Here is a 22,738-nt window from a genome sequence, read left to right as displayed (position 1 = left end):
GAATAAGAGGACTCCATATTCTACTAGAATTCCTTGGCATATTTTTAGGAGGATCAGGAAGCTTACCTTCAAGTACTAGCTAGCATACATTAGTTATTTTTCTGAAAGAAAAAAAAAAAAAAGACTCAAATGTATCTCGCTGAACTCAACATGTAATTATAAGGGGCTTCAGTTAAGAAGAAAGCAGACTGAAAACATCTAAACAGCTTCACTGAATCTTTTAATTGCAGGGATTGTCATATCATGGTTTCACACATTTAAAAGCTGTGAATGTATATATGTACATGAGATTTTGCTTCATTGCAACAGCCCGTAAATCCGAAGTCTATAGAGAAAGGAAGTGGAGATTTGGAAATTATCTGTTAAACACTGGCCATGCACACAGAAAATACTCCAATAGAGGGCAAAAACCACCCTGCAATCTAATTTGTCCAAATTGAGCCCATAACCTACTTTTAATTATCAACTTCATTTATCTCTTGCTAAAGTTGGATCGTTTTTTAATTCAAAGGTGTCAAAGTCATATTGTATTAAAACTGGTGCTATGCTTATTGAAGTGGTATAACACTTTCAGGTGCTGTTTACCAGTTTTAATTAAAATGGATTTATAACCCGTTAGTACAGATACTAGAAAAAATGATGGTGACAAACTCGTTCAAGATTATCAGAACTGTTTACTCTGGTTCTGAATGGCCAACATTATAATGAAATTGTTTGTGAAGCTGTAACTGGCAGATTTGGACATATACAATGTCTCATTTTTTGTCACAGATATTCTTTTCATATCCAATGACATATCTGTGTATTTTAAATCTTTCCCCTTTTGCCTAATCCAGCTTAAGGATTTATTCAGTGTTTTAAAATATATTTAACTTCCCCAAATGTAAAAAAATAGTGAATTATTTTTAATCTATTATCTCTCATAAATTATTCAATGCCCTAAAACCCAACTGTGTTCTCCTTGATAAAAGTAATCAACAATCCTACGCATCTAATTTGCAGGAAATGATAATGTGGCTGACATATTTATTGGATAACAAATTAAGCTTCAGAGATCTTACTAAATCTTTAAAAATACCATTTATAAGGACTTTTCAGATGTCCGTTCTTTTAAACCTTGAAGTGAGTTATAATGCCTGTCTTTGTCTACATGCTCCCTTCCTTCCACAAACAATTATTCTATGATACGAAGACTGGAGACTAAAGACTACATGGGTAAAAACTGCATCATCACTGAGTCCTTCCTGTGTGTCAGGTACAGTGCCAGACACTTCACATGCATCAGTGCTACTCCTCTCAACCGTTCTGAGAGTTTACAACTGAGGAAATAGGTTCAGAGAGCCAGGTAATTAACAAATATGCAAGACCAACATTGAAACCCCATCTATCTGACATGAAAAACATGCTCCACATTCGAATTCACCACTCTGCCTCTCAAATAGGAAGATGTGAAAGTCAAAAACACTTCCAGTGACAAACCAACATGTTGGTTTCCCCTAGAGTGGGCACTGTCTCTGTACCACTCTTGCAAAAGCTTTGAGCCTCACCCCTGTCTCACAACCTGCTTGTGTAAATGCACCAGGCACTTTGCTCGTAGGATTCTACTGTTTCCTTTAATCCTCATCACAATCCTGCAAGATGGGTATTAGCCACATTTAAAGATGAAACACTGAGGCTCTGAAAGGTGGAGCAGCATGACCAAGGTTACAAGGCCAGGTAATAGAGCCAGAATTCAAAACCAAGGTTGTGTGCTTCTAGCTCCTGCTTCATAAACTGTGAGCCCATGCTAATTTGTATCAGAGAAATACCCCCATCTCCCAAGCTGGACCTCTCTGATTTTTACCATCCCACTTATAAGAGGGAAACAAGATGGCAGAAGAGTCTTAGTCAATGTTTCAATAGCATTAGACCTAAACCTCTATGCTGCCAGGGACAATCAATCTTTGCAGAACTTGTTGAATGGCTACATAAATCATTTTTATCCCAATAGAAAACCTCTTCAGATCAGCAGTTACATTAGACTCTATTCATCTGGACAACCAGTTTGAAGTTGAGGTGAAATCAGAAAACCACGGTTGGTCTAAACCAAATCTCCTTGCAGACAGAGAAGTCCAAGCCACAGTGTTTAGCTGCCTGAGAGACAAGTGCTGCCCTGTCCTGTCCAGGAAGACAGCATCCTCCCAGCCAGGGTGATGTGGTCCTGCCCCGACTGAACAGGCTGTAGCATTCGAAGAAGAAATGGTTCATCAAGCAGCAATAAAGATTCCTGGTAAAAGGAAGGCCCAGAGATGTTAAGCCACAGGCCCTGAAAAGCTGGCAAAATTGTCTCATGATTACTAGTGACTCCAGATGGGCATCCAAAAAATATACCTTCTGGTGTGGGGACCAACTTCTCTTGAAAGGGTGTTTCTTGTCGATAAAAAGTGGACATTATCTCGGGACAGTTCAAAACTGGGATGATAAATTTATCTGACAGCTAAGCAACTTAGCAAGGAGCTTCAGTCTTTAGGATTCTAATCCCTGGGGAGATTTTCAAGTTTTGAATAATAGCCTGGCTGTCCAAACACCTGGGCTGCCCCACCTGTACACCACTTTAAGGAATCACTGTACTTGTTTCCCCTCACGAAACATATTTTGAAAGATTTTGTTATCAACTGGCCTTACTATCTCACTTGCTGATAATTTTCTTAGACATACAAGTGCCAAAGGGAGCCTCTGATGTGCATGGGATGGTTCCCACAGGGTGTTTGTGTAATGTGAATCCAAGGCAAATAAATCTTATATTTTGCTAATGTAGAGCCTGTGCAGCCTCGTTGTAGATTTCCGTTCAGTTTCTAAAGTAATGAAAATAGCCTGTGGTCCTCCTTCGACCCTGCCAATCCAGAGCATCGGGCTAGGAATTGCGCTCGGGCCAGATCACCCACCACCACCACCACGGAGCCCTTGGATGAGCCACTGTTTTTCATGAGGGACTTGATTATTTTTCTTGTCTGGTCACTACAGCTTTAGTGGAAGGGCAGTGGCTATTGTGCAGCCTGCAGCTGTGACTGCTGACGGATCACAAGATTTGTTCCTAAGCAGGGAAGGAAGTGGGGAGGAAACGCGGGACAGAAGGCCACACGGACTCCGCCTTGGCGAGAACAGCAGCCGCTGACAGAGTCTAGAGGGCCCCCGGTCACGGACATCGTGGCCCTATTTTCTGCTGGTACTAAAGACAAAGAATGAGATGACTTCACCCTGGAGTCTTCCCTTAGAAAACAGAGACTGAAGATTGCATTAGTCCATGCTGGAGACGACAAAGTGAAAAGGAGGCCGATTCACAGTAGAGGAGCTGGAAGAGGCCAGACCGCACTGCTCGGGAGTTAATTGGTCCAGATATCTCCACAAACTCGGCCTACCCGTACTCTTGCTCCTTTAGACAAGAAGCAAGTGGACATACCTCAACCAGGAGAAATTTCCTAGTGTAGCGATCCATTTCTAAATAATAGTTCTGAAGCCCAGTGCAGGAGTCAATGCCCAGGTGCCTACAGGCAGAGGCACTGAAAATGGGAAGTGTGAATGAAGGGATTCAGGGACGAGAACACCCCTGAATCTACCATAAATGGGGAAGAAACCTTGGGAATAAGGCTTCTACCAAGGGAACCAAAACACGGGGTTATAGGAGGCAAGAGACCAGATACCATCAATCAAATCACCTAAAAACAAAAAGCGAAAGGTAACTTTCACCAGTTTCCCTCCCTGCTTCCCCTGCTCCGGTCCCAATTTCACCACCATGCAGGCTGATGTCAATAAGGGGAAGGAAAACGAGCACAAATTACCAAGGGGTCGACAACTGGAAGCAACTGCGTGGCCTATCAGGACAAAACCTGCTCCGGCCAGGGAAGCTGTGCTGGACTCGCCCTGCCCACGTTCTGCAACGCAGGGGCGAGGACTCTGAGAAACATCCCCCTTTGCCACCCGGCTCCCTGTTAGGTTCTACCAAATGGGATGCTCCAGAGACACAAAATGCAAAAAGAGGGGAAAGGGCTGCTCTTTCCAGCTCTGCGCACTGCTCCAGCGTACAGCACCCCAGCAGCTGGTTCCAGTTTCCAGGACAGGCCCTGTTAACCCTCCTTTTCTGGTCACTACAGCTCAAGTGGGTGGGCAGTGGCTACTCTGTGGCCCCCAGCTGTGGTTACTGCTGGATTACAGCATTCAGCTGTGATTACGCCAGCCTGGCAGTGCCCTCTCCCCAGAAGGCAGCATCCCAGCCCCAGAGAACCGCTCCTCTTCCAGCTCCTAGATTCCAATAACCCCAACTTCCTTCCTTTGTCACTCCTGCCCTAGGAACGGTAGCCACTTCCTGTTATAACTCTCCCTACGATCTCAGTCTTCCTTTCTTACATCCTCAATCCTCCATGACCTGTTTAACCAATTCCTAATAGTAATTTCTCTCTGCTAAAATATTTAATGTGGTTTCCTTTACCCTGACTGGACACGAACTGACACATGACTTGGTAGCAAGAGTGGGGTTTATCTCCCAGCCCTGGATTGAACGTGTCTCACTAAAGCATTTAAAGTACCTGTTATTTCTTGTTTATCAGGCCCAATTACTATGTCATCAGTGTATTGGACCAGTATGACGTGCTGTGGGACATCAGTAACATCAAGATACTGCAGAATAGAGGATGAACGGCAAGACTGTGATGGTATACTGTTGGCCTTGCCAGGTAAAAGCAAACTGCTTCTGTTATCCTCGCAAACCGGTTCAGAGGTAAAGTATTCGCCAAAGGTTGCATAACAGGAGCTAGGGGCTATGTTGAGTGTTTTCAATAAAGATACCACACCTTGAACAGCAGCTGAAATTGGAATCACCATTTCATCAAGTTTACAAGAATCCAAAATCACTCTCTAAAATAAATCTGCCTTCCACATGGGCCAAAGAGGCAAGTTAAAAGGAGACATGAGAAGCGTCTTCATTTTTTCAAGTCTTTGGTGAGGGCACCAATTTCTGCAACTCCACCAGGAATGCAGTATTCCTTTTTGTATATTATTCTGGTATAGAAGGGAAATCCCATAGACTTCTACTTGACCGTTCCTACCAAGATAGCCCTTCCTTCACAGGTCAGAGAGCCAATGTGGAGATTCTTCCAGTTGCCAAATACATCTACTCTGATTATGAACTCACAAACTGAGGAAATAACCAGAGTATGGGATCTGCAGACTACTGGACTCACTGCAATTTTTAGGTTAGCCAAAATTCCAGTTTTTACCTGACCACTATAAGCCCACACATGGACTGATCGCCCATAGTGGCATTTTGGGTCCTCAGGTGTTAACAGCAACTCAGAGCCAGTGCCTAGAAATCTCTAAAAGGTCCAGGTACTTCCTTTTGTTCTGGACACAGTTGCTCTAGTAAATGAACACAAATCCTTTGGGGAAGACGTGAAAGAATATCTACCATACATACATGTGGCCGTGTTTAAAATTCCCTCAAGGGAATGTGGCCTTAATTACTCTGAGTCTGACTTGGGTCTGGAAACTGGGTTAAGAGGCTATGCCTTTCCATTGTGATGACTCAGCTTAGCTTTCTGGCTCACAGACCAGAAGTCTTCCTCTTATAAAATATACAGAGGGAGAAAATGAACCCTTAGATGGCCATCCTTCTCATCTATCCCTAGGGAGATTGTGATCAACTAGCTCTCATCAAGATTCCTTCCAGGATGAAACATTCTGCCTCTTCATCCCTGCTGTCTGTTATGGCGAGTGTGCCCACCTTGTCTTAGGTGGTTCAGTTCTTGGCCTCTGCTTCTCTGGGATCCCGTCACACCCAAGGAAACAAAGAACCCATCTCAAGGGCAGCATCTCCCAACTATCATAGCCATGTTATAGAGGACAATCATCTTGGATACTCCCTTCACTATGTGTTTCTCAATTTGCTCAGTCTCCTAGGGAAGGGGGTCTCCTCTGCAGTGGGGAGCAGCTCACACTTGAGAAAGTCACACCAGCTTTCCTCTCTCTTCAAGCCTTTGGATTCCTTCCTCTCCATCACACCAGAAAAGTTCTGACATACTGCTCCCCTGGTGAGAGCATAAGTTCCTTCTGTTTAGTTTCATCAACCAAGTTGACTAAACTGTTAAGAGTCCTAGCTATGCACCTAAATTAGATCTGGAATCTCTGTTAAATACAACAATATCAATAAATTCAGTCTCAGCATACACTGCTTCTCCTTGATCTCACACCCTTAGAAGCCATTTCCATACATATTCCTGAGGATTCTGGTAGAAGAAAATGCACAAGCCTGCAATTACTTTGCAGTATAAGCTCTTTCCTCCCAGGTCAGACATTGTGCTTGTCCCGTGGGAGCACCCTGAGATCTGATTCTATTTGTGGGTCCCGTAGCAATAAGGGGTGGTTGCAGTAGGTCCTGCAGAGGACAAGCACCCCCTAGCAAGGCAATCACCCAGGCGAGGGGACCCAATTCCATGCCTCTTACCCAGCTGGTCTACCCTATTCTCAAAGGCCCTGCCAGGAAAACAGAAAGTTTCTGGCTGGCAAAGATGGGGAGAGAAAGTCAGCTCTTCATCATTAGCTTCACCTCAATTTTAATTTAGCCCAGTCTAGTGCTCTTGAAAGAGGAAATGGGAAATAGATGAGGCTACAACAGCTGTCTCTAATCTAACCAGGGACCAAATGGCCACAGACTACTCCCTGCAATGTGTACCTGAATCTAACAGCTAACAGAGAAAGCCCGGCCACTTAACACAGTCTTAATGCCTTAATATCACGGCAAATGCAACAAGATGAGAAAGTCACGGCCCCCCTTGATTTCTGGAATCCCCAACTAGGTGAAGAGGAGGGGGGTGGGGTGTAGTGTAAAGAGGCAGGTAGGCTGGCTTTTTTTATTCAGTGGTGCAAGCAACCACCCATTTGAATAATTTTAAGGGTCTGGAAAGGCTAAGATTTAAATATAGTTTAATTTTACCTGTTGGCTAAAGTTACAAATTCAGGTTCTCTATTATCCATCATGTGTGCCTCAGTGTCAATTAAGGGAGAGGCACGTGAAAGAGGGGGCCGGGCCCCAGGGGAGGGGCTGGAACTAAGAGCTGGGGTTCAGGTATAAACAGCGTCCGTTTCACAGTTGTGCCCAGGACACATTTTAGAAGGAAGACTTACTTGTCAGGTCCAAAGAGTAAAGGAGCGAAGAGGTACTAAAAGACCTAGATTAAGTTTAGCAAGTAGTTCCTCCATTTTTAAATCCCCATGAGCCACTACTCTACAGAGTAAACTTGTGTAATAAACTTGTTTTTTTCCAGAGAGAGCATGACCGAAAGCCTCTTGGTAAATTGCTTTCTCTGGTCTCAAGACAGTGTCTTATTTCTGGGCATATACAGCATCTGAAAATTTGTGGAAAGTGATGTCACATTTAGAAAGAAAATGTAATAGTGCGATAATTGTTTAATCAAAAGGTCACATCACATCTTTTGAAAAAAACCTTTTAAACCGCAAGAACATTTCCTAAGAACCATGGAGCATATGTTAACAATTTGGGACCAGGTTTAAAAAATACACTGGGCATTTAATTACCATCGGGTCTCTTTTCCTTAACAAAGACTTAGCTTCTTTTATCAAAGGACAGGTGTTGGAGGAGAAAGAATGTGTCGAAGTTAAAGCCACCCATTGAGTCTCATGATAATCTCCTAGAGTGAGATCACATGCTCCCAGTCTCTGACTCAGATTTCCAGCCACTGCATTCATAAAAATGTTTGCAGAGCCAAGTGTGATTGAGGGTAGACCACAAGTCCATCCTTTCCCCCCACTTTGGGGATTGCTGAAAAGCTAAATCCTCAGTTGATAGTTTAAAAATGACACATCTTGTTATAAAGCAGAAACTAACACACCATTGTAAAGCAATTATACTCCAATAAAGATGTTAAAAAAAAAAAATGACACAACTTTGCAGAGTGATATAGTGTTTAGTGATCCAAAAAAAAAAAAATGACACACCTTTGCAGAGCGATATAGTGTTTAGTGATCCCTACCTTACCAAAGTTGCCCCAATTTGGGGCGATGTCAGAAAAAGAAAAAAAAAAAAGCAACCGTTGGTTTCAAAACTGCTTTCTTATATCTCAGAGTTTCCACCAAATACTTCTAGCTTACTTCCTGTGCAGCCAGCATGGTGCTCTCCTCACACTTCTCACATTGAGTATCTATACTGATCCAGATTCTCTAGGTCACTGCACACCCATCTGCTTCCTACTAGCTTTGCAGACCTTCTCCTAAATGAAGCAGAGACACTGAATTTCACTCTAATCATAAAGCTCTGACTTCTTTTAAGTCAAGGTTCCAGAAGGTGAGCCACTTCCAAACCAGCTCCATGTCTGTGGTTGCTCTTTGGGGCTGGCTGGCTTTCCTCTGCCTGTCCTTTCTTCATTAATGTATTTTGTGCATATACCTCTTTAAAACTAACTATCCACACAGAACACATAAACCTTTCAATCAATTTATACCACTATGGTTACCATCCTATCAATAACGATCACTTCAATGAAGCGAGACCTTATTCAGAGTTACTATAGTAAATATAAACCACTACTTTTTTCTTCCTCAGTAGCACATGGTAATCAAAATATTTTCGTCACAATATTTGCTTAGTTTCTGGGTGGTATAAAATAGCTGTCCCAAGTGACCTACAAAAAAGGTTTCAAAGGTAAAATAATGGAAGCACGGCATGGATACATTATGTGCATTCTCTAGAACAAACACAGATGATAAACATCAGGCAGCTGCTAGTCACTCCAATTAATATCTCCTCACGCATGGTGGCTACAGGTGCCTTAAAATTCAGAACGTTCTCACTGCCCTAGACTTCCAGAACGACATAGTTCTGTGGCAAAGAAAGGATTTATTTTTCACTTATTCATCAACAAAAATGTTCTAAATATAGAGCTATTCTTATTAGCGATGATCTAAGAAGCAGAAAAACAGGCTGCAGCCTTTTCTTTTTCCATATTTGCAGTGTCACTACAGAGGCCAAACTTATTTTGATTTGTAAACGGTACAATTTCAATATGGAAACCTCAGGAGATCATGCGTGTAGCTCCAATGATCTATTTTTAGTTACCACTCACGATCATCTTTTGGAATACGATTATTAATTGACAGTGTTTACTTCCATTGACACTACCATCCTCCAGATAAAGTGGAATCATTTAATTTTCTCTATAATATGTTTTTATGATGACCCCTCCTTTTCACGGAGGTTCCAATCGATTCTACCAAGCATTTAATTACATATGATATTGGACAGAATTAACATTTTATCATTGACTGTTAAGGCCTATATGTAATCTCATTCATGTCTTCACAATTTCAAAACTTCTTAGGACAGTTAGCTTTAAGTCTCTCTCCTTGGATGGGCCCCTTTCTTTCTTCCAGAATGTACTACCGGAGAACATGAGTGACATTTGCTCTTTGTATGGGGTAATAGATCAAGAATTAAACTGCAATTTCCCTACCCCTCTTCCGTTCTCCTTCTAAGAAGCACACAGTGCTGGATTACTTCCACATTGGCTGTAGAAGTATCCTTTGCTACAAAGCAGGCAGGAGTGTTCTCTCCCCTTTAAGAAACCTTGCTTTTCCCAGATGTATCACTTTTCTCAAAACCTTGGGAATAAGCAGCTTGTTTTCCCTTGTCCCAGGGTCTCCAAACAGGAGACAGAGCCAGAATGCTCCCAACCTCCCCAAAGCACTCTTTCAGATGGGGCCAATTTCATTTTCACTCAAAAACTCTCCTCTTTGGCATCAGCCCTGCCATAACAGCCCCGGACGCACTAAGCATTTTGGCCCTGACTCAAAGGTTTTCTTCCTAACCATCATTACCTTGGACAATTTTAAATCCCATGAAAACCACCTAAACGACCTCTTGCTTCACATTTTGCTGACTTCCTCTATCCCAGCAACTTTTACTGCTGCTCTAAGAACTTAATCCCAGTAGTGCTCCATGGAGCTTAGTTCCTGCAATTATTTCACCTCTGATATTTTAGAGTAGACAATCCCACTCCTTAGGGGGAAAAAAAAATCCTTCTTTCTCCCCTCCCCACAATTCCCAAGAAGCCTCCAGCCCATCCATGCTCCCAGCTCTCCCCATTCATCAGCCTCTTCGGGCTTCCCCTCCCCCTCTCTCCAGCATGTGCCTTGCAGTCAAGCATTTCAACCATACTTGCTGGTCACCACCAACCCCTCTCTATCCCTGAATGAACCCACTCAATTGCTTCTCTGCCTGCTTTTATTCCACTGGGTCCCACCAAGGAAAATCTGACCATGTGTTGATGGGCAACCAATGGGAATGTGAGATTTCTAACCACAGCAAGGCCCTCAATGCACTGGGTCTTCTGCCATCAGGGGTTCATAACAGAGGCACTGCCAAACCTTTTCAACAACCCTTAAACCACCTAATAATTCTAGCTACCATTTACGGGCGGGGGGGGGCAGGATGGGGAAGCAGGATAGCAACACGTAATACCAAGTATTATCCTAGGAACTGAATATACTGTACTAATAACCATCACAACCATTAAGCAGTTACTTAACCTCTCTGTGTCCCATCTCCTCATCTGTAAAATGAAAGAGCACTACTGTCTTCATCAGCCTGTTGGGGGTACTGAATGAGATAATGTACTTAAAGTGCTGGAAATCACTCTATGGTATGCAGTTCTCAATAAAGATGAGCTATTAAAATTGAGAATGATGATGATAATGATGAAGATGGTTACCCTGAACGGTTATTATTATCCCAATTTTACGGATAAGAAGATTAAAGACACAATATCACACAGCCAGTAAAGGATGGAGAGCAGTTTAAACACAGGTCTGTCTGCTTCCAAAATGCATGCTTTTTCAATGCTACTTCCACCCCAGAAGACGGGTAGAATTTTTCAATGCTACCTCACTTCAGAAGACAGCCTTGCCTGCCATGTCACAGAGGAGAAACAAGGCCATCAGATACCCTCAGGCTTGTAATTAGGAGAGGGCTCAGCTGACACAGGTGTATATGACACGAGAAATTTATAAAGAATTCCAAGGAAACTCAAGATTAGAGATACATAATTTCATGTTTTAAAAAAGACAGAGCTTCAGCATGTTTTTGTTGTTGTTGTTGTTTTTAAAGATTCTTTTTTTTCTGATGTGGACCATTTTTAAAGTCTTTATTGAATTTGTTACCATATTGCTTCTGCTTTATATTTTGGGTTTTTTTGGCCTCGGGGCATGCGGGATCTCAGCTCCCCGATGAGGGATTGAACCCGCACCCCCTGCCTTGGAAGGCAAAGTCTCAACCACTGGACTGCCAGGGAAGTCCCTTCAGCGTGTTTTATGATAACTCATTCCAAGATATTTTTCTCTATAGCTGTTACCTTCCATAACAATAAAATTACTTTGCCCAGAAAAAAATCTTAATGAAATATCACTTTACAAGTTTTAAGTGAAAGAAGTATTTGAATTACCTTGTTTAAATTGAGTGGCCATGAGCTTTTATGTTCAACAGCAGACATTAAATTTGAGTCAACTTGTTATTCAACATATATTTGGAAAATTCATATACATAGAATATATGTATTCTTAAAAATCAAGAGATTTTTCTGAAATAACATGGAAGGTGACCTACATGGAGAAGCTGCTTCTCTTCTGCCTGCCCAGTTATAATTCTCTCCTATTCTGGTAACAGCATCACCACTCTCCCACTGTTTAGCCATGTAGTTAGGTGAGGTTAATGACACCGATTGGCTGCAGCAGTGGGCACGTGACCCAGGCCCGGCCAATGAGAGCCCACGTTCCCCTGGCCCACTGACTGGTTCAGGGAGAGGCACCTGACCCCACGTCCTAGCCAGGGAAAGCCTAGCCCTAGGACTTTTGATCAAACTACAGGGAAAGAGAAGCTCTTTTTCTACAGGAATTATTAAGCTGATGAGATAGAAACTGGCCATCTCCATCACGACTGGGGGAAAGCTGCCTCAGCATGGAGCCAAAAACAGGAAAGGAGAGATGAGAGAGTTTCTTCCTGTCATTCAATCACCTGGATCCAGCTGTGACTAAGGCCTAAACCCTGGAAGTTTTCCATTACACATGCCAATAAATTCCTTTATGTTTGTTTGTTTAGGCCAGTTTAAGCTGGGCTTCTGCCATTTCCAACCAAAAATATCCCAACACGAACTATTTGTGCCAAGTAGCTAAGATAATTCGCTGAAATAAAATAAAAGCATGCTTGATTCGCAGGTTTGTGAAAATAGCCAAATGTCATCACATTGAATTCACTTCTGTTTTGTTCTGCATGTTAGTGTACTGTGATTTATTTTTGAAAAGAGAGGGAGAGAAAAAAGTCTCACTCCCTGATATACATATGGGTCTGTCTTATGATGATTAAATTTCTATATATCTTCACCCATGCTTTCCTCCTTATCTCAAGGTGCTAAGGGAACCCTTCTATGTTTTTAATCCTTCTTGCATGTCCTAGGATCTATGTACATTGATTATTCCCTCAGTCACACAGATAACCCCTCCCCAAACTACCCTCAGCTCTTCTTACTCAACTTACTTCTACCCTTTTGCCTATGGGTACACCTACCTCTCCTCCATGTAAAAAATAAACAGAAAAAGAAAAACAGACTTCAATATACAAAATCATCCATACACATAACTAGGCAGAAATAATCACAAAGAAACGGAAGAAAACAGTGTAAAATATTAATGATGATTGTCTCTGGTGGGAGGATAATAGCTGATTTTTTCTTTTTAAAAAAAAAATGCTTTTCCATACTTTCTGAATTTCCTTAGTATTCCTTTTATAACAGATATATTTCTTGGGACTTCCCTGGAGGTCCAGTGGTTAAGACTCTGCGCTTCCACTGCAGGGGGCATGGGTTTCAATCCCTGGTTGGAGAACTAAGATCCCACAAGCCACATGGAGTGGCCAGAAAAAAAAAAAAAGAAGAAATGTATTTCTTAAAATATGCTTCCTCTTTAAGCTACTAACATCCTTCCATCACTACTGCCTTTTTGTTGTAAAACACTCCTAAGTTCACTTTCACCCTGACTCCATCAGAGAACTCACATCACCCAACTGAAACCACAGTCCCCCAAGTGACCAGTGTGGCTGTCACGCTACATGCACTGGCTTCTCTTCTCCCTTTAGCCCATGTGATCTCTTTGGATCATCAGCCATCCCTTCCCTTGGCTCAAGTTTGAAACCACAGGGTCATCTTCGCCTCAGATGTTCCTTTCCTTTACTTCCCCATTCAGTCTTTCAGCGGGTCTTATCAATTGTATTTCCGAGCGCACCTTGAACACACCACCTCTGCTCCTTTCCGGTGTCCTGTCTGCTGTCTAACCCTCTCGTGGCCTCAGCGCCATTAATCCCCTGTGCCTCCACCCCTCCCCCATCTCACATATCCCACTGCCTTGGGAGTCATCACCCTAAAGCTCAAACACAGTCATGTAATTCCCCACCTTAAAATTCTGAATGGCTCTTGAATGCATATAAAAATCAAGTACAATGACCGGCCTGGCACCAAAGGCCCTCCACAAGCCGGCTCCAGCCCACCAGCCTCACCTTCCACCTCTGCTGAGCCTACACCACAGGCTCAGGGCAGACTGGGTGACTTCCCAGAAGAGCTGGGGCTCTCCGGTACCCATGTGCCTCTTTTCGTGCTCTTTCTCCTGCCCTGGGTTGCCATTCTTCTCCTTCCTACACAAACTCTTGCTCACCATTCAAGACCTAGACAAGCATTAAATTTTGACTATTTTAATAATTAACACTTAAAATCACACTGTATTTTGGTCCCCAGTAGCCACTGACCTACTTCAGGGCAGAAATATCATTTTATTTGTTATTAAATCCTGGCTTCTTGCCTATAGAAAACAGGCAAATAAACAGGTAAGTGGAGACATAAAATCCCAAACCTTCCCTAGAGAACTGATTTTTATTATATATTAAGGGAGTAACCATAACGTTTCTGACTTCTAAAAAACAATTGTAATTCCCCCCTAAAGAATTTTATGTGGTCTGTACATTATGGTGGTTGCCCTATTTGAAGTTCTGTACTCTTAGCATCCATTATGTGAGTTTGGCCACTTCTTTTGCCTTGAAATCAGTGTCTTCAAATTTAAAACAAAAAGAAAAAATTTAAATCTTCATAATATAAGTTTAAATTGTCTTAATTTCTTAGCTCCTTTCATGGCACCCCCTAATTTCACAGCACCCCCCTAATGGTACGGTCAAGATTTATAAATCTATAGCTTCTGATTTTTTCTTAAAAGGGTTTGAATATACCTTTTGTGCAAGGAAAAATAATACTATAATATTCTTCAACTTTTTCCAATTAAATTTACCATATTTATTTTTTAAAGGGTCATTTATTGAGTAAAATTACGTCTTTTTAGTTATAGAACCTATGAGGTACACAAAGTCACAGAAAGTTTAAATTCTAGAGAATTCAGGATTTTAGAAAGTAGTTAAATGGCATCTCATGTCCTGGAGTAGTTAATGTTGACAAAATGTCTACAAAGGTATCACTAAATCTTCTTAGAAATTTCCATGCTTCTGAAAGGAAGAGGAAGTCATGAAATCAATCTCTCCTTAAAGAGAAATGATGGAATTCATTTGTTAAAACACTATGTCCACAGCACGATACTATTAACTAGAGGGGACTTCTCTCAATTCCCAAGGGAGAAAAGACAAGGAGATAAATAACATTATAAGCCCAATATGACATATCATAAGACAGGTCCAAGCTGCTGTAAAAGTTCAGAAGAGGAAGACATATCCAGTAGAGAGATCCAGGAAGTTCTTCTCGTAAAGGATAAGATATAAACCCAGGAGAATAGATAGAATTTTCACAGACAGAATTGGAGAAAATGCCATTCCAGGCAGAGGGAACAGCAAAAAAAAACAAGGAATCAAGACAGGAAACAGGAGGTCAGTTTGAGACCCTGAGAGTGGTCTCAGAGCAGGACTTCAGCTCACCTCTGGGTCCTTGGCCTCATTCACTCTCTAACTGCAGGCTGAAAGACTAAAGGCTGAAACCTAAAGGGCCTTCCTATTCCCAAAGGATTCTGGGCTCAATCCCGTGGGCAGTGGAGACTAATCAAAAGTTGGGAGTGGGGCTTCCTTGGTGGCACAGTGGTTAAGAATCCGTCTGCCAATGCAGGGGACAACGGGTTCGAGCCCTGGTCCGGGAAGATCCCACATGCCGCGGAGCAACTAAGCCCGTGCGCCACAACTACTGAGCCTGAGCTCTAGAGCCCGCGAGCCACGACTACTGAGCCCACGTGCCACAACTACTGAAGCCCACGTGCCTAGAGCCCGTGCTCCGCAACAAGAGAAGCCACCGCAATGAGAAGCCCGTGCACCGCAACAAAGAGTAGCCCCCGCTCGCCGCAACTAGAGAAAGCCCGCACGCAGCAATGAAGACCCAACTCAGCCAATGAATAAATAAATAACATAAATAAATTTAAAAAAAAAAAAAGTTGGGAGTAGAGGGCCTAAAAGGGCAGGGGATTAATCTGGCAACAACATATACAAAGGGGAGGGAGAGACCGAAGAGAGACCCAGATACTGCAATAACAGGAACAGGTAAGGATGCTGAACACATCGTTGCTAAACGTTTTGGTGATAAACTCAACCACTGCAACCAGGACACTGAAGCATTCTACACTGCCTCCTTTGTACCTAAAGTCCCATATAAAAAGCTTATTTAATTCCCAAAAAACTTTACAACCCTATTCTAATCTTCTCCGGATTCCTTTTTATAATTAAAAAAAAAAAGTCCGACTCTGCTTTTGACGAAAGCTTTTAAGGCCCACCCCTCCGTTTGCCCCACAGCTGCGAAAGCCTTTAAGAAAGCTGGGAACTCGTACATGTGCGCTGGCGGGGAAGATACAGACAGGCACTCCTCTGCCCATGCGCAGAAGCCCTCACCCTAGTCCCAGTCCCAATAAAAACCAAAGCTGCTCACCCCCTCCTTCACTCAGACTGAATGGACCAGTTCGGGAGCCACTCTGCTCTCCCCAGAAAGCCTCATTATGTGAGCAATACATCTTTTCCTACCCTCTTGGTGTGTGTGTGGCACCATCGGTCTTGACATCCAAACCAACTGGGGTGGCTTGGGCAGAGGTTGATTCCACAATCCATGGAGTGACCGCAAACACTCTTTTTGTTGTTGTCGTTCTTGGGGTTCTCCATCCCCACCTTCTCCCTCCCCCAATCCCAATGTCCAGCTCCCTAATGGCACTTTATTTTTTTTTCCAGAACTGTTGATTTTTATTTTTATTTATTTTTTTCATTGAAGTATAGTTGATTTACAATGTTGTGTTAGTTTGTGGTATACAGCAAAGTGATTCAGTTATATATTTTTTTCATATTCTTTTCCGTTATGGTTTATTACAGAATATTGAATACAGTTTCCTGTGCCACAAACACTCTTAAATAGTGAACTACTGCAATGTCCTTACTATACCTAGATTTGAGATAGGAAGATGCAAAGAAGGGGCATGATGGAAACACAGAAAGGGTCCTGTGGTCTGAAGTTCAACTCAATATTGATTACCTTGAATGGTCATATACATTCACTCAAACGCCTAATTATCGACTTTAAAACGATTCAGTGTGCATTTGGTAAATGCTTGGCTCCAGGCCCTCCTCACGGGCTAAACTCTAAGATGTTGCATAGTCATAGGAGCTAGGTGCTTAATTCTCCCATAAACACTTGCTTGCAATTATTAGAAATCTCTACACAAGCTGGTATAGAAACAGAGTTAAACATTTCCCTTTCTTAAAGTTCTGAGTTAAAATGCTAGGGCAAATGAAACGCTAAAATGAAAAGTCACAAATAAACCCATTCTTCAAATAGCCCTTTAGTTATAAACCAAATGATAATCTTAATTTGTGCTCAGTACAGAAAGTACTTCCATGTCTTTTCAGCCAAACCTACATATCTAAAGGTCATAACCATGAAAACAGTGTCTTCCTTAGAAAGAGTTTAGAAAATCATAATATTAAGTACTTACACATCTTTAGCTGCTCCTGCAGGGCCTAGAAAAAAGGAAAAAGATAACTTTCCATTATCTTGATAGTATTGCTACAAAAATCTTAAGCCCAATACCCAACTAAAATAATATTTTATAAGAGATGAGTTGAGAATATGATTTTTTGAAAGATCATCTTAAAAAAAGAAAAGGAGAGCAGGAAAATCATAAAATCCAAATCTTCAGTTTAGAATTTATTCTGCCCATTTTTAACAATTCCTATAAATTATAAGGTGTTGTTTCTGAAAGGGATTTTACAGACCGCCCAAACTAATCTGCTCATTTTACAGATGAGCAGGTTAGGAAACTGACAGATTTGAGAAATATTTTCTTTTCTAAGCCACACACCTTCTAAGCTAGTACCTACATGGAACTGTTATAAGTCACACTATGTACTAATCATAAAGTAAAGCAAAGTCACAAGACAAAATGGAGGTGATATCCTAAATGAATTAGCAAGACTCAAGGATGCCAGCCCAGCTCCAAAAGGAGTAACATACATTTCTAACTCTGCTCCTATTTGCTACTGAACCCTCTCATTTCTGCTTCCCACTCACGTGCCAAAAACAACCCATCTCTTTTGGACCCCAGCCCTATCACTTAACACAGATTCTCTGCCCACAGCACAGTTCCATCTGCACTTCCTCCCCCTAATATCTTTACCTGAACAACACAGAACTTGGTTCCAGCTTTTCAAGCCACATGGCATTCGGTATCCTTTAATCTCTTAAAACCTCACTTCCCTCTTGTGTCAAATGAGGAAAATAAGAATACCTTTCTCAAAGGTTATTGTGAAGTTCTTTAAAAGATGTATATCCCTATCAAAATACTAATGACATTTTTCAAAGAAATAGAACAAATAATCCTAAAATTTCTATGGAATCACAAGAGACCCTGAATCGCCAAAGCAATCTTGAGAAAGAACAAATCTGGAGGCATCATGCTCCCTGATTTCAAACTATATGACAAAGCTATAGTAATCAAAACAGTATGGTACTGGCAAAAAACAGGTACACAGATTAATGGAACAGACTAGAGAACCCAAAAATAAACCCATGCATACATGGTCAATTAATTTACGACAAATGAGGCAAGAATATACAATAGGGAAAGGACAGTCTCTTCAATAAATGGTGCCGGGAAAACTGGACAGTCATATGCAAAAGAATGAAACTAAACTATTATCCTACATCATACGCAAAAATTAACACAAAATGGATTAAAGACTTAAATGTAAGACCTGATACCATAAAAAATCCTGGAGGAAAACATAGGTGGTAAGGTACTTGACACCAGTCTTGGAAATTAATGCTTGGATCTGATTCCAAAAGCAAAGGCAACAGAAGCAAAAGTAAACAAGTGGGACTACATCAAATTTTAAAAACTTCTGCACAGCAAAGGAAACCATCAACAAAATGAAAAGACAACCTACTGAATGGGAAAAAATATTTCTAAATCACATATCTGATTGGGGTTAATATTCTAAATATATAAAGAACTCATGAAACTCAACAGCAAAAAAGAGAGAGAGAGAGAGAAACCAACCTGATTTTAAAATGGGCAAACATCTGAATAGACATTTTTCCAAAGAAGATATACAGATGGTCAACAGGCACATGAAAATATGCTCAATATCACTAATCATAAGAGAAATGCAAATCAAAACCACAAGATATCACCTCACACCTGTTAGAATGGCTACTATCAAAAAGACAACAAATAACAAGTATTGGTAAGTGATCTGGAAAAAAGGGGACACCAGGGCACACTGTTGGTGGGAATGTAAACTGGTGCAGCCACTACGGAAAACAGTATGGAAGTTCCTCAGAAAATTAAAAATAGAACTACCATATGATCCAGCAATTCTACTCCTGGGTATTTATCCAAAGAAAACAAAAACACTAATTCAAAAAGATATATACACCCCTATGTTCATTGCAGCATTATCCACAATAGCCAAGATTGAAAACAAGTGTCCATCGCTGGGTAAATGGATAAAGGAGATGTGAGATATATATAGATATACCTATATATAAAAGAGGCTAGAATAATAGAATTCTACTCAGCCATAAAAAAAAAAGAAGGAAATCTTGCCATTTGCAAAAACATGGACAGACCTTGAGAGAATTATGCTAAGCAAAATAAGTCAGAGAAAGACACATACCATGTGGTTTCACTTATATGTGGAATCTAAAAAACAAAACAAATGAAAACAAAACAAAACAAAACAAAAATCAAAGATACAGAGAAAGGAATGGTGGTTGCCAGAGGGGAGGTGGGTTAGGGAATGGGCAAAACAAGTGACAGGGGTCAAGAGATATAAACTTCCAGTTCTAAAATAAGTCATGGAGATGTCATATACAGCACAGTGACTACAGTCAATAATACTGTAGAGCATACTTGAAAGTTGCCACGACAGTAAATCCTAAAAGTTAACTATGCATGGTGACAGATGGTAACTAGACTTATTGTGGTGATGATCTCACTGTGTATACAAATACAGAATCATTTCATTGTACACCTGAAACCAATACAATGTTATACATCAATGACACCTCAGTAAAAAAAATTTAATAAATTTTAAAAATTATAAAAAGATGTAAACAGCACAAAGTCTGGCACATTAAAATAGCTCACTAAGTTGTTATTATTAGCAGTCACATTTTCCTTAATATCTCAATTTCCATATCTATGAAATGGGAATTAAATTAACTTCTGCACAAGTCACAGAGGTGTGAAAATAAAGGAAAATGTGCTACAAAATAAACAAATAAGTTTGCAAAAATGTTATTGCCAAAATTGTAAAAACTGTACCCCAGTGATATTAATCTAGGATCTATAATTCTGCAAATTCAAAGCAGAGCATAAAGGTAATCAAGACTATGTCTCAAATAAATTCTTTTAAGGCTTTGACCAAACCTGAACTTTGTAACAAACTTGAGTCTTTACTCAGGGAAGAGTAACATTTCTGTTCCACAACTCTCATTAAAATTATATAAATAAAAACTGCTTTGGAATCTGAGATCATAAAACAAACAAAAAAAAATCCTAAAATTTTAAAAACCTTAACATAAGAACAGTGGAGTGTTTTGATAGGTAAAAATAAAGGATTAGTGCCACCAAAAACCCATAAAAATGAACATTTTATTTCAGAGTCAAAACAAGCATGAGAATCTGGAAGAAAGTCTAAAAAGAAAATAAATATCCTCATTTTCTTATTTTCATTTTCATGGAAAAGGACAGGGAATGACTGGGGGGTTGCTGCACTGAGGGGAAGGGAGAGCCGGAGGTGTTGGGAACTGATTCCTTGAAGTCTTACAGAGAGAAGAAAGCGATCATGATGGGTCATGAGTGCTGGGCCTTTAGAGATGAAGGGCCATCGAGCACAATCCACGGGGAGGGCACAGCAGACAGAAGCCGCCCCACTGTGTCTCAGGGAATGGCAGCAGGGTGGTAGGGAAAGAACGGCGTGGAATTGGAAGGCAGAAGACCCAAGTAAAATTCCTGCTCCAGTATTTGTTTGACAGTCACTAGTTCACCCTGCTTCAGTTTCTAATACTGGCCCGACAAAGGCAGCTGAGAAGACAAAGTACAATAAATGGCTGTGAAATTCGCTTCAAAACAGCCACGCGTTGTCTCCTCAGTACCTATTTTAATCAGCCACCAGGAACCCTGCATCCCCTTCACCTTGACTGCACCAGGCTGCAGGCACCCTTACGGCCTCTTCCCTGCTGGGTTCACCATCTAACATCCCAGCAGGCTCAAGGCAAATGCCAGGTATTACCTTCCAGAAGGAAGTCAGCAGGCCATTTCTTCTGTTCTCAAATGTCCCTCATTTAAAGGGCACCGTCTATTTAATAACTGCAAAGTGAAGGAGGCCAAGAAGTCAGAAACACTAAATCCAGTATATACATATGATTGTAATGTACACTCCATCTTTATTAAAGGGAAGAAGATGTGCATCTTCTTAGGAGCAAGGTAGCAGGGGGTTAATGATAAGCTTATAACCAGGGCAAGTAGAACACGACTCCCTGACACACAGCTTCACAGAGAAAAAGGGAAAAAAAAAAAAAATGACTGTAATTGTTGAAACCCTCAGCAAAACTATCAGAATATCTAGGCATATAAAATGTGAAATATCTCTTTGTTCTGCAAAAGTATAAAATTATTAGAAATAGAAGAAAAATTCTGATTACCCTCAGTGCAACATTTTAATCACACTTCACCTATGTATTGATTATAATTAACCAGACGGAGAGTTCTTCTCTAGATAATTCATGCAAAAGATCCTTTGACTACAACTATTCAGATAGTGCCAAAATCCCATTTGCTTTAAGTTATATTTATGGTTCATGTGATTCATCATTTATTGAACAAATATTTATAGTGGTGTAGCTACTTCTTTCAAGCCGTCTGGGATAGAACATTTGTTCCTGTTAGTACCACTTCATTTCCTGCCAAAATGACTCTTTACTATTTGAACATAGCCGTGGTACCTTAATATAAGGGAGGCAAGGTAAAAATGTTTCTTGGGGGATAAAAGCACCACAAAATATATAGACCATTAGAATTTTTGTCAGTCAAAAGATTTAATGACTATTTTCTTAAATTGTAGTACTGATAATTATAATTTTAAATATCTTCCTAAAAAGTAGAAGGGGGGAAGGTCTGCTCTCAGAAAAGTATCATATACAGTTCCAGTGACAAAAGTTGTAAATGGTTAGGGTATGTAAAGAAGAACATTTCCTTCTGAATGTAACTGTTTCTTTAACACTTAAAGATTATTGCTTGTTCACAATATCACTTCACTTCACCGTGATTATGTATACCGTTGTTTTTGTTTTTTGGCCGCTCCACATGGCACGCGGGATTCGCCGACCAGGGATCGAACCCGTGCTCCCTGCAGTGGGAGCGTGGAGTCTTAACCACTGAAACGCCAGGAAAGTCCATACCTTTTATCAATAGTTTCATCAAAAGATTTTAAAATTGTATTCATGATTCTCCAAGTCAAACGCCTCAGTCACTTAAAAATGCATAGCAAATTCAATTTAAACATTTAAAAAACTTAATCTGATATTGAGGAGTCATAGAAAGATATTTGATCTTTGTTCCCCATTCCTGGCACAGAGCTTCTAGAACCCTTGGAATTTCCTGAGAGATAGGGGTGATAGGAGCCTCTTTCATTCCAATGAGGAGACTCTTGGCAGCCCCTAGACAGCTTCAGGACGGGAGCTGGTCGCCAGAAAAGGCAAGGCTTGATTAGAAGCTTGGAACTTTCAGCCCCATTCCCCGTCCTCCTGGGAAAAGAGAGGGGCTGGAGATTCAGTTAATCAGCAATGGCCAATGATTCGATCAGTCATGCCTATGTAGTGAAACCTCCATAAAAACCCCTATAAGGACAGGGTTCAGAGAGCTTCTGAGTTGACCACATCCATGTGCCAGGAGGGGGCGGCCCCCAACTCCATGGAGACAGAGACCCCTGCACCTGGGACCCTTAACATGTCCTCTGTACCTCTTCATCTGGCTGTTCATTTGTGTCCTTTATAAGAAATTGGTATGTTTAAGCCAGTAAGGAAAGTGCCTTCCTGAACTCTGTGAGGCATTCTAGCAAATTGTCAAATCTGAGGAGGGGGGCTGTGAGAACCCCCAAATTTGCTGCCAAGTCAGATGGCAATGCAAG

At 41.1% G+C, this 22,738-nt stretch overlaps 1 protein-coding gene across 1 annotated transcript in view; it reads right to left on the bottom strand.

The window, feature by feature from the left end:
* Positions 1–22,738, bottom strand: part of C10H12orf75 (chromosome 10 C12orf75 homolog) — a 38,283-nt gene that overhangs the window by 6,667 nt on the left and 8,878 nt on the right. Inside the window, exon 2 of the mRNA XM_059934814.1 lies at positions 17,041–17,065. Within this exon, the coding sequence (XP_059790797.1) occupies positions 17,041–17,065 (25 nt within the window). The remainder of the gene's footprint in view (positions 1–17,040; positions 17,066–22,738) is intronic.

This window comes from Balaenoptera ricei, chromosome 10, assembly GCF_028023285.1.
Source record: "Balaenoptera ricei isolate mBalRic1 chromosome 10, mBalRic1.hap2, whole genome shotgun sequence".
In the NCBI taxonomy this organism is placed as follows: Eukaryota; Metazoa; Chordata; class Mammalia; order Artiodactyla; family Balaenopteridae; genus Balaenoptera; species Balaenoptera ricei.
The sequence above is the reverse complement of the archived record's forward strand: the minus strand, read 5'-3'. Positions and strand labels throughout refer to the sequence as shown.